Genomic DNA, 12,533 nt, shown 5'->3' with positions numbered 1-12,533 from the left:
TAGACTTCTTATTTAATAAGATCCTGTCAAATTTACAAGTCTGTGTTAGCTGTCTGTTCAAAAGGTTGTGTAACAATCACAGTAGTGCTATCATATGGTAGTATAGTGGTTAATACAATTGCTTTGCAGCGTAAGTGATCACTGATAGGGGTTCAATTCCCACTGCTGTCTCTAAGGATTTTGTATATTCTCCCCTTGACCGTGTGGGTTTCTTTTGTGTGCTCAGATTTGCTCCAACATTCCAAAGGTGTACGGGGTAGGGTTAGTAAGTTGTTGCCACCGGAAGCACGGTGACATTTGCAGGTTGGCCACAGCACCATGCTAGGACTATGTTGGTCATTTCCACAAAATTACTCATTTCACTACCTTTCAATGTTTTGATGCACATATGACAAATAAAGTTTATCTAGAGCCAAATGGCCTAAACCTGCTCCCATTCCATGCCTCTGTGTCCCCTGAGGTAGGTAACTAACTTGGTTATTCTTATTTGCACACTTGAGCTGCACTCTGTCACAATGACATTTGTCAATGCAAGTGTGCTGAAGCAACCGAGATTAATTTGAAGGCATTTCCCTTCCCTGTGATTCCTGTCACCAAAAGTAACAGGGTGGCATCATTCATATATGGCTCAAATTGACTTTGCCAGCTTTAGCTGATGGTGAAATGTACTAGTTAAATAAACTCCCTAATCCATAACCCATGTTTTGGTGAATAATTCCTTCTTTAGCTTCTTAAGATTTTATTTTGGAATTACAATATCTAATAGAAATGGACAGACTCTTTAGTTATGGCATAAGGCAAATTATTTCCTCAAGATGTCATTATCTAACTTAAACACATTCCAACTTTCAGCCTTTTGTAAACTAAATGGTTTCCTGAAAAAGATTTTTAGCATGAGCTGTTGCATACATAGAAGTTCTAAACAGCAGAGACACACTATTAGGTTGGAAGGACCATTTTATAGAGATCAGTTTTTAGTTTATAATTGGTTGTGGTTTGAGTGAATCAACATGGGTTGTCGTATTATATGAACCACTTGTGAGTGTATAAGCAATGATATACAATTATAGAGGACAATTAACATCGTAAAATGCTTTACGTTGGGCGTTTGACAGGCATTGCAGTTTGGAATTCTATACTGGGAAAGTTGTGGGGGCTCATTTGCGAGTAAAGATTGGTGGATTTTCAGATTTTTGAAATGATTACTTTGGAGAAGTGTGAGGTATTGCTTTTTTGGAAGACAAATGAGAGCAGGACTTTCAGAGTTAACAGTAGGACCCTGGCAAGGGTTGTAGAACAGAACAACCCAGAAGTACAAGTACAGGGTTTCCTGAAAGGGACATCAGAAGTAGACAGGTTGACGAAGAAGGTTTTTAGCATGCTGGCCTTCACCAATCAGGGCATTTAGTATAGAAATTGAGATGATAGGTTGCAATTGTATAAGACATTGATGAGGCCACATTTATGATATTGTGCAACACACACAAAATGCTTGAGGAGATCAGCAGGTATGGAAAAGAGTGAATAGTCGATGTTTCGGGCCAAGAACCAGTCCTAATGAAGCATTTTGTGTGTGTTCCTTGGATTTCCAGCATCTGCAGATTTTCTCATGTTTAGAATATTGTACTCTGTATTGGTCACCCTGCTATAGGAAAGCTGGAAAGAGTGCAGAGGAGATTGCCAGGATTCGAGGGTCTGAGTTATGGAGGGAGGTTGAGAAAATTGAGACTTATTCATTGGAGCATATGAGAATGATGTCTGGTCTTATAGAGGTGTCTAGAATCATGAGAGGCATGAATGTGCACTAACTATTTCCCAGGGCTGAGGAATCAACAACTAAAGGACATAGGTTTAAGATGAGGGGGGGAGATTTAATAGGGAATGGGGCATGTATGGTGACCAGAAATAGATTTCAAATGTAGCAGCTCTGAGAGCTGAAATTCAGAGGCTGACAGTATCCAACAAGGTTTTTGGTAATGGTATTGATATTGGATTATTACTGGACCATGTACCAAGATAGAGTGAAAAGTTTGTCTTACATACTGTTTATACAGATCAAATCAATACAATTGATCTAGAATGAGGTAAAACAATAACAATGCAGAATAAAGTGTAAAATCTACCAAAAGAGTGCAGTGCAGGTAAACAATAAAATGCAAGACCATAATAGGTAGATTGTGAGGTCAAGAGTCCATCTTACTGTACAAGAGATCCATTCAAAAGCCTGTTAACAGTGGGACAGAAGCTGTCCTTGAACCTGGTTCTATGTGCTTTCAGGCTTTTGTATCTTCTGTCCAGTAGGAGAGGTGGGAAAAGAGAATGTCTGGGGTGGGTGTGGTCTTTGATTATCTGGCTGTTTTATTGAGTCAGCAAGAAATGAGAGTTAATGAGATAGGTAGGAATTTAGCGGCACTGGCTTTGCAGGGTGTTTCCCCTTGCTTTGTAGCCTCCACCTTTTTGATGACATCAAGCCAATTAAGTTGTGGAAACGTTGGCTATTGATATCCCTACCAGTGTGGCTTCTGGCATGTCACACACCTGCAAGAAGCAGGTATATTAATTTGTCCTGAAGTAGGCCTCAGTGTGATTTCAAATGTCTACAGCAACTATTTTGGATTTGCTTACATGGCAAATCTGTTATTAGAATTTCCAAAAGATGTCTATAAATTCCTTGCAGCAATGATTGTCCCAGTGCTACTCCTCCCTTCTTCTTTTAGTTGAGACAAGCACCGCAGCGTTAGTGAAGCGCTACAGGAAACGGGCAGTGGTTTTGATCATGATTCTAAGGATCAGAACAGAGTCAGGGACACACAGTGGACACCCTGAAACAGGCGGAGAGTCTGCTAAATCCACAGGTACCTTCAGTCCAATTCTATGCATGCTAAGCTTCAAAAAATGTGACTTGATTTACTTGTGAATTGAATTGTTTTTGGAATGTGTGGTTTTTAAGTGCCAAGAATGACTCTTCTGAGCTTTTTCCTTGACAATCTAAGGGCATGTAGGAATCCTCCCTTACAGAGATACTCTGTGTTTACTGATACTGTCTGATGACAGGTTTGTTTAATGTGAGAACAAGGCTGAATCTTGATATTCCCTGTATGTTCAAGTACTTTGTGATACCTGCATTAGCATTAACTATTTCAGCAGGAGATTGGAAGAGGTCTGCAGTAATCTAGAGTGTGTACCTAGCAGGAAGCATGTTTCCTTATAAAGACTAGTTCAGTAGGGCAATCATATATGTACTGTGTTTTCTCTAGTCTTCTGGGTCTTCACTGGCCTATAGAAAAAAGAAGCATTTCTTATCAATATCTCTGTTGAGTTGGATGCCTGGAAATTATACAATAAGTTCTTCCAGCAGTTAATATGAATAAGTTGCAGGGGATAGAAAGGAAGAGAAAAAGGGAACTTGCAGTTACATAATGCTATTTTCACTGTACATCCAACAATGTCTAATAGGACAATGAGGAACTCTATAAGTGCATGGAATGATTGATCAGAATTAGCCCCTGTTTTGGGAGAGACTCCTGGTATTTTTTAATAGTGTCGTTAGATGTTCTACTCGAACTGGGAGGACCAATGTGCCTTGAGTATAATAATCTTAGATGAAACAGCAGCCCCAGCAATGGCTCATGTTCAAGGCCAAGCCAAGTGTTGATCGCTCTGTGCAGTGAAGCTTCCTTCCATCCTAAATGCAGTCAGTTTGAACCCACATCCCCTGTTCTACTTTGATAGTTTATTTTGAAGTAATCTTCTGAATCCACCTTTTCCTTTTCATTTTCTACTTCGAATAGCTTGATGATATCACTGTCTAGCTCCTTCCTTTCAGAGCACAGACAGGCTAAGCCAGTCTGTCTAAATGATTCAGTGCCCTTGTCACTTGGGACTCTCCTCTGAATTGTCACCAGTGCCTAATTTCTTCCTTCGTGTCTGGAACTGGACACAGTGCTCAAGATGGGAACTTTTTAGTATGATCATATCTTCCTGTAGTTTCTACTCCATTGTTCTAAATATGGCTGACCATTACACTTCTTTTGCACGCTGTTATTCCCTGTTTACTGAATATGCTGATCATAGAGGGACACGTCTAACCAATTGTAGGATGTGTACTTATCAATAATATTTCTATATCATGCCAGTGAAGCAGAACTCCTTGGCCATTGAAGCATGTGGTAAATAAGGAATTATTTTGTTAAGTAACTCTGAGAGTAAGAAAATAATTTTTTTTTAAGTTTAGGAGTAAATCAGATGTCTTTGTAATACCGTGATTTAGATTATGTAAGCATTTTTCTCAATGGTAAAGAACCACAGAATTTTAACTGCCAGTAAATTAAACCATATTTGAAGCTACAGAAGGGACCAGAAATATCTATTGGGTTGACAACTAAAAAAGGGGCTTGCTAATTCTATGATGTTCTAACAATTCACTTCATGAATAATATTATGATTTGGTTCAGATAGGCAGAGTGTTAGTTAAAAGGCTTAACAATAAAATTCCATCTCAGAGCCAAAAGGGGCTGATGATCAGAAACATGTGTAGTTAATGAATTCCCACTGGTTGTGGTGAATGACTAGTTTAACACGTCAATGGATGAAATTCCTGATTTCTGTACAATGTTACAGTTGGTAAGCTGCTTCATAGCTTCATACTAGCCCCTTCTGTTAAATGAAGTGGACACTCATAGTGAGCATGGTCATTTGGTTTTCTTCAGTAAATCACAATTTAATGGAACATGCTTCAATCTGCAGGTCTATTCTGCAACTCAAACCTGGCTATCACTTTACCAACTGATTTTATCTGAAGTGTGATGAACATGATTGTTTTAAAATTGAACCAAGAAACGTTTGAGGGAAAAAAATAAAATGTAATCTTGTCATCTTTTAAGTGCTATTGAGTTGCGGGCCTCACCTTTCACCTCAAACTGTGAAACAAAGGTTATCGTTGGCAGCATCTGGATACAAATAGCTCTATTGGGAGGAACAGCTTTGGTACTTTGAAATACCTGCACGTCACAAGCTTAGAACCAGGAAATCATTGCAAGTTGACCAGTGATCTGTTGTTGAAGATAGCAGACCTAGGAGGATCACAGGAAGCCATCTGGTAACAATAGAAGACAAAAATAGGCACATACATGGAGACAACACAGTTGTGCTATTCAAGAGATATTCAATTGAATTTTTACGCTCAATATTTTCATATTTCTGCAACTAAAATAATACATTTTCTATTGTTTACCACAATGCTGTTGTGAGTTCTTATTTCTGGTCCAAGGCCTATGCAACTGCATTTCTATGGACTGTGACAGCACAATAATTGGCAATGCAGGACCATGGCTGTAAACCCTCAGAAGATCCCAATGTCATGACTCGTCTCCGTTTAGTTGCTTTGAACAGCAGGAATCCCTTTTAGCTGCATTACCAGGCTAAACTTTCCTATTGCTTTCAGTTAGCTTGAGGTTTTTTTGGTATGTAACAATGTTAATTTTATTTAACTATTGAAAATTCTGTGTTACCTTCATCAGTTATATGTCTTTTATTTCATTTTATTTGGAGGTACAGCACAGTAACAGGCCCTTCTGGCCCAACGAGCCCGCACCGCCCAATTACACCCATGTGACCAATTAACCTACTAACCTGTATGTCTCTGGAACGTGGGGAAACCGGAGCACCCGGAGGAAACACAGGTGCAGTCACGAGGAGAACGTACAAACTGCTTACAGACAGCAGCGGGAAATGTACCCCGATCACTGTCACCATACAGCGTTACACTAACCGCTATACTACCGTACCATCTATATTGAGATGGCTACACAACATACTTGGATTAACAGTCTAAAATAACCCAAGGCCCGATGGACTGGAGCAGAAATACTTTATGGCTAAATACCTGGTACTGGTTGAATGTTATACTCCACCTGCTAGTTTGCCTCATTTGAAGTGAATATGCAGTCATAGAAACAGTTCCAATTACTCTGACAGCTTTGGCTATAAAGCTATGACCACTTCCACCAGAAAGGACAAGGAGAGCAGGTGGATTGCCTGAAGGCTTCTCAGTAAATCACACTATCCTGGCACCATTCCTTCATCATTGTGAGTTTTAAGTCCTGGAATAGCCCTCCCCCAATATCACCTCAGAGGACTGCAAAAGTTCATGAAGGTGACTCATCACCGCCTTCTCAGTGACTGCGACTTCTGGCCGTTTCATCAATGTCCAGTCCCATAAATAACTGAAATAAAAATGCAAGCGCAACCCTCCTGACTGAGGTCAAATTCCTCTTTGTGTGGCTCTGTTTTCTGCCATGAGATTGTCACTTCCACCCCCACCACCCACTCTTCTCATTACTACCATTGGAGAGCCTGAAAACACACACTCAACCTTTTAGGAACAGCTTCTTCCCCTCCAACGTCAGATTTTTCAACGGACAATGAACTCATGAACTCTACCTCACTATATTTGCTCTCTTTTTGCAGTACATTTAATTTTTATATATATTTTGTATTGTAATTTCTGGTATATTTTACGTATTACACTGTATTGCTGCTGCAAAACAACAAATTTCATGACACAACAAATTCCAGTGACAATAAACCCAATTCTGATTGTGGTTCACTTTTTCTTACATTACAATATGGATTTTATTCCCAAAGTAATTACAACGACCTTGAAGCATTTTAGGATGCTCTGACTCTGTAAAAAAAAAGCAATAAAAGATGCAAATTGTTCTTCTTTTAAAATACAATAAAAAATAAATTGTTCGATTGTCTGCTTTTAGGAGATAAGTTATAACATTAAAACTAATATCAGGTTATCATTATTGCAGCAAGCTCCAATTTCATCCGTAAGTATTAAGAGCTTATCACAGAGTTAGTGTAGGTGTATTAGTAGTCTGTTTGTCACCTCCCAGAGATTGCTCTCTGCTTTTCATTCAAACCAGATCAAGAGATATTGATAATTTACAAGAATTTATCTTTTTACCATCTGTTCTTCAGCAGGCTTCTCCGAGATCATAGGCTTACAGAAATAGTTGGAGATCTGCAGAAGGGTAAATTTGACTGAAAATGGGCTTGGGATAGGACGCTGAATGAATTTCTCCTAATCTTCTTATCTAAGTGACATTTTGAGAGTGTTTTTTCCTCATTTTCTGCTGAAAGCGATTTAAAGCCCACACAGTTGATGTATGTTTTGCAACTGCTGAAGATATTTCAGGTCATTGAAAAACTCACATTTGTTTCTTTGGCTGACTGGCACACATGTAATTTTGCAGATGTAGTTTGAGTGAGTAATGAATTGGGACAGACCACACTGGGCTTCACTGACACCTATTAGAACCTATTTTCTGTAAAATAATTATTATAAATGGCTTTCAGTTTTCTGTGGGAAATCTGCTTTGGGTTAGATCTGTAAGTCATGAGGATGACAAATGGTACTTGAGAAAATGTAGCTAGAAAGCCATTACATTTCAAAATGAGCCAGACATATATTTATTACAAAAGCCACGGTATGTAAATCCATCTTCCCCTTCAAAGGGGGCAGCTAGATGTGGCTAACAAATGGTGATACTGATGGACAAAACCTTCAAGTGATTTTATTTAACTTATAATATATGTTTGCCACGTTCAGTGCAGCCATCTTATTGGATACTGCTGTCAACCAAATGTGAATGAATGTTTTACATAATTCTGTTTTGTTCATTTCAGGATGGGTCACGGCAAAGGCGGGACAGGAAAAAGACGGTCTCTTTCAGCAGTATGCCCAACGATCGCAAAATCAACAGCACTGCAGCCTGCATCTCCTTCATGCTGGAGGGATGTGAGATGAAAAAGATTCGCTCAAACTCCAGAGTGTACAACCGTTACTTCATTCTTGATTCTGATATGAGATCGCTGAGATGGGAGCCATCCAAAAAGGACTCCGACAAAGCAAAAATTGAAATAAAGTCCATCAAGGAAGTGAGATTGGGAAAGAAGACCCCTGTGCTTCGCAGTAATGGGATTTCAGAGCAATTTTCCGATGAATGTGCTTTCTCGATTATTTATGGGGAGAACTATGAATCATTGGATTTGGTTGCTAGTTCTGCGGATATTGTGAACACTTGGGTTATGGGACTGAGGTACCTGGTATCATATGGAAAACATACGCTTCACGTGACAGAGTCAAACCAAAACAGCCTGAGGTCTTCCTGGCTGAAGTCAGTGTTTCACACAGGAAATGATGGTACTCAAGGTCTCATTCCACTGACTAGGGCAGTCCAACTCATTAAAGGTTTGAGTCCTGGGATAAAGACAACAAAACTTGAGCTGAAATTTAAAGAACTGCAGAAGGCAAAGGACAAACTCGGAACTGAAGTTACCTTGGAGACCTTCACCGAGGCTTACTGTGAACTCTGCACCCGGCCAGAGATATATTTTCTGCTTGTACAGTTCTCCAGTAATAAAGAATGGCTTGACTCCAAGGACCTTATGTTGTTCCTGGATGTAGAGCAAGGAATGGAGGGCTTGACGGAAGAGATGTGTTTGGAAATCATTCGCAAATATGAACCATCGCAAGAAGGTCAGGAGAAAGGTTTCCTGTCCATAGACGGTTTTACAAATTACCTTTTATCACTTGAGTGCCACCTCTTTGATCTACAACATGAAAACGTGTGTCAAGATATGACTCAGCCTTTGTCTCATTACTACATTAATTCTTCCCACAATGCTTGTCTGCTGGAAGACCATTTCTGGGGTTCCTCAGACGTTAATGGGTATATACGAGCTTTGAAAATGGGCTGCCGTAGCATTGAACTTGTGGTTTGTGATGGCCCAGATAATGAACCTCTGATTTATGCCGGCAACTTGGTGACAGCGCAAATACCCTTTCGGACAGTTATTGATGTGATAAATAAGTATGCTTTTGTAGCTTCACAGCACCCACTGATTCTCTGTTTGGTGACACGGTGCTCAGTCCAACAGCAGAAAGTGATGGCTCAACATATCAAGAAGATTCTGGGGGACAAATTACACGTGGATCCTCCAGATCCAGAGAGCAATTACCTCCCATCACCAGAACAACTCAAGGGAAAGATTCTCCTTAAAGGAAAGAAGTTGCCTGGGAATTACTCTGATTCTGAAGGAGATGTTAGTGATGAAGACGAAGGGATCGAAATGTGCCAAGGCATGGCTGAAGACAGTATGGATCAATTGACTGTACCCTCGGAAAGAAAGCTAAGGCTTTCGAAAGAGCTCTCCGATCTGGTGAGCTTCTGTAAGTCAGTGCAGTTTAGGGACTTTGAGGTTTCCAGGAGAAATCAGAAATACTGGGAAATTTGCTCATTCAGTGAGGTGGTGGCAAGCAGAATTGCCAATGAATATCCAGAGGACTTTGTGATTTACAATAAAAAGTTCTTGTCTAGGGTATACCCCAGCCCCATGAGAATCGATGCCAGTAATATGAATCCCCAGGACTTTTGGAAATGTGGTTGCCAGATGGTGGCTATGAACTATCAGACTCCTGGGCTAATGATGGACCTCAACATTGGCTGGTTTCGACAGAATGGAAACTGTGGGTATGTACTCCGTCCTGCCATCATGAGGGAAGAGGTATCCTACTTCAGTGCCAATGCAAAGGATTCTTTGCCAGGAGTGTCAGCCCAGCTTCTTCATATTAAAATCATTAGTGGGCAAAACCTGCCCAAGCCTAAAGGCTCTGCAGCCAAGGGGGATGTTGTAGAACCATATGTGTATGTGGAGATCCACGGGATTCCAGCTGATTGTTCAGAGCAAAGGACTAAGACAGTGACTCAGCATGATGACAATCCTATCTTTGATGAGAGCTTTGAGTTTCAAATTAATTTGCCTGAGCTTGCACTCTTACGCTTTGTAGTTCTAGATGATGACTACATCGGGGACGAGTTCATTGCGCAGTACACCATACCCTTTGAATGTCTGCAGGCAGGATACAGACACGTGCCTCTTCAGTCCTTGACAGGAGAGTTCCTTCCACACTCGAGCTTGTTTATACATGTGGCTGTTAGCAATCGACGAGGTGGCGGGAAGTCCCAAAAAAGGGGGCTTTCTGTTCGCAAGGGAAAAAAGGCCAGAGAATATACTTCCACCAAAACTGTAGGGATCAAAGTTATCGACGAGGTCTTTAGAGCAGCTACTCAGCCCTTATGCGAAGCAATGGACTTCCGAGAAAACGTACAGGTATGGTTTGTATTAGAATCAGTGTTATTTGGCGCTTCTCTTCCATTTTCCTCCAGATTTCTTTCACTTGTCCCATCCTTCTCATCAGCAAAATACAATTGCAAATTAGAAATGCCATTCAGCCCAATTTAGGTATCCCATTAAGGACATGGGACCCATATACAGGAACTATATGGCGGAGAATTCAAATGGCTCTTTAATGTCTGCAGGATTTCTGTTTCCAGTGCTCTTTTCTTTTATTCACTTTAACTCCTAACCATTATTTGCATGAGGAATTTCATGCTTACAGCTTTATTAATGTTAAAACAGGAGACACAAGAGGCTGCAAATGCTGGCACCTGAAGCTAAAGTTTAAGAGCTGGAAGAATGCCATGAGTCAGGTACCATCTGTGGAGGCAAAGAGATGAATCAGAATCAGGTTTATAGTCACTGACGTAAGTCACGAAATTTATTGTTTTGTGACAGCAGTACAGTGCAGGCCTAACAAATTTCTGTAAGTTAAATATAAATAGATAGTGCAAGTGAGGAATAGCGAGCTGGTGTTCATGGGCTCACAGACCGTTCAGAAATCTGATGGCAGAGGGAAGAAGCTGTTTCTAAAATCTTGAGTGTGGGTCTTCAGTCTCCTGTACCTCCTCCCTGAGGTGGTAATGAGAAGAGGACATGTCACAGATGGTTAATTTTTTGGATCAAGACACTTAGGCAGAATCTCAAACTGAAACATTGACCATCCCTTTGCCTCCACAGATGCTGCTTGAACCTCTGAGTTCCTCCAGCACTTTATATTTTTAGTAACATTAAACCAACATCTCCTTATTTATTCTCATAACTGAGGTAACTTTGCAGAGGAACCCTTCCCGTACTTTTCTTCATCTTACATGCATTATTGTGAGCATCCCTCATGCAATCCCATTCAATGGTAATACCTGAAGCGTTTTGGGTTTTCGGACTTGCTACCTCACTCTCTTGTATCTCATTCAGACTTGTCTCAATTGACAGCCCTAGGGCTGAAGATTCAAGATTTATATGAGAAGTATGTAGGTTGACATTATACTGCTGAGCAAAGCACTCTGTTGCCAGAGGTACTATATTTTACAGGAGACCTCCATCGAGCACCTACTTTCCGAGGAAGTTTCACCTACTCTCCCAGGTGGCTACATATTGTAATGGAGAGCAGGGACATGATCCTGGTCAATATTTATTCCCTCACACTGTCCATTATCATCACTTTGCTGTTTCAGGGAGCTTTCTGTGCATAAAAATCATTAAACTGCATCTCCTCTCTTGTCAACTTCAATAACTTGTTAGGTGCTTTGGGGATGTGAGAGGAGCTATAGAAATGCAAGCCTTCCCTCAAGGCTGAAGGGGCAGCACTATAGCATAGTGTTTAGCATAATGCTATTATAGCACCAGCGACCTCTATCTGTAAGGAGTTTGTACGTTCTCCCTGTGACCACTCGGGTTTCCTCTGGGTGCTTCCGTTTCCTCCCACATTCCAAAGGCATATGGGTTAGTAGGTTAATTGGTCATGAGTGTAGTTGGATAGAAACATAGAAAACCTACAACACAATACAGGCCCTTCGGCCCACAATACTGTGCCGAACAAGTCCATACCTTTAGAAATTACCTAGGGTTACCCATAGCCCTCTATTTTTCTAAGCTCCATGTACCTGTCCAGGAGTCTCTTAAAAGACCCTATTGTATCTGCCTCCACCACCGTTGCCGGCAGCCCATTCCATGCACTCACCACTCTCTGTGTAAAAATCTTACCCCTGATGTCTCCTCTGTACCTACGTCCAAGCACCTTAAAACTGTGTACTCTTGTGCTAGCCATTTCAGCCCTGGACAAAAGCCTCTGACTATCCACACGATCACTGCCTCTCATCGATGGTGCGGATTTCCTGGGCCAGAAAGGCCTGTTCATTCGCTGTTCTTCTAAATGAATAAAAAATAAATATATGAACTTGCCAAGCTGTTTGTCTGAGGGGGATAGTTGTAACTTGGATACAGAGTTTCCTGTTTCTGTCACTAGATATTATTCAACAGCAGGGAACTCTTGGATAATAATTACTTGCAGGATTCTTGGCTGATTTTCTCCTTTCTCCCTTCCAAAGTCAGCCCCACCCGTGGCTCACTGGGACGTGTCTTACTTCCTTAGCTATTGGCCAACTGAGCAGATTTATTTTCTCATTGCAACTCTTTAAAGCCTCTCTGGCCTCAGCCTGCTCATTATAAGTGGGTTATCAAGTGCAGTAATGTCCATTATACTGCCATCTGATGACTCCGAAATCCCAAAGCACCAGAGACTGCAGATACTGGAACCTGGTGCAACAAACAATCTGCTGGAGGAA

The 12,533-nt window shown here is 40.9% G+C and overlaps 1 protein-coding gene across 3 annotated transcripts in view; it reads left to right on the top strand.

Annotated features, from left to right (window-relative positions):
- Window positions 1-12,533, top strand: part of plcl5 (phospholipase C like 5) — a 250,941-nt gene that overhangs the window by 142,924 nt on the left and 95,484 nt on the right. For 2 of the 3 annotated variants that reach the window (XM_059956469.1, XM_059956470.1), the window contains exon 2: window positions 7,696-10,182. In XM_059956469.1, the coding sequence (XP_059812452.1) occupies window positions 7,696-10,182 (2,487 nt within the window). Of the gene's footprint in view, window positions 1-2,751; window positions 2,856-7,695; window positions 10,183-12,533 lie in introns of those variants that run through there. The other variant, XM_059956471.1, reaches the window with a different exon arrangement.

This window comes from Hypanus sabinus, chromosome X1, assembly GCF_030144855.1.
Source record: "Hypanus sabinus isolate sHypSab1 chromosome X1, sHypSab1.hap1, whole genome shotgun sequence".
Classification (NCBI taxonomy): domain Eukaryota; kingdom Metazoa; phylum Chordata; class Chondrichthyes; order Myliobatiformes; family Dasyatidae; genus Hypanus; species Hypanus sabinus.
This window is presented reverse-complemented; position numbering and strand designations above follow the sequence as displayed.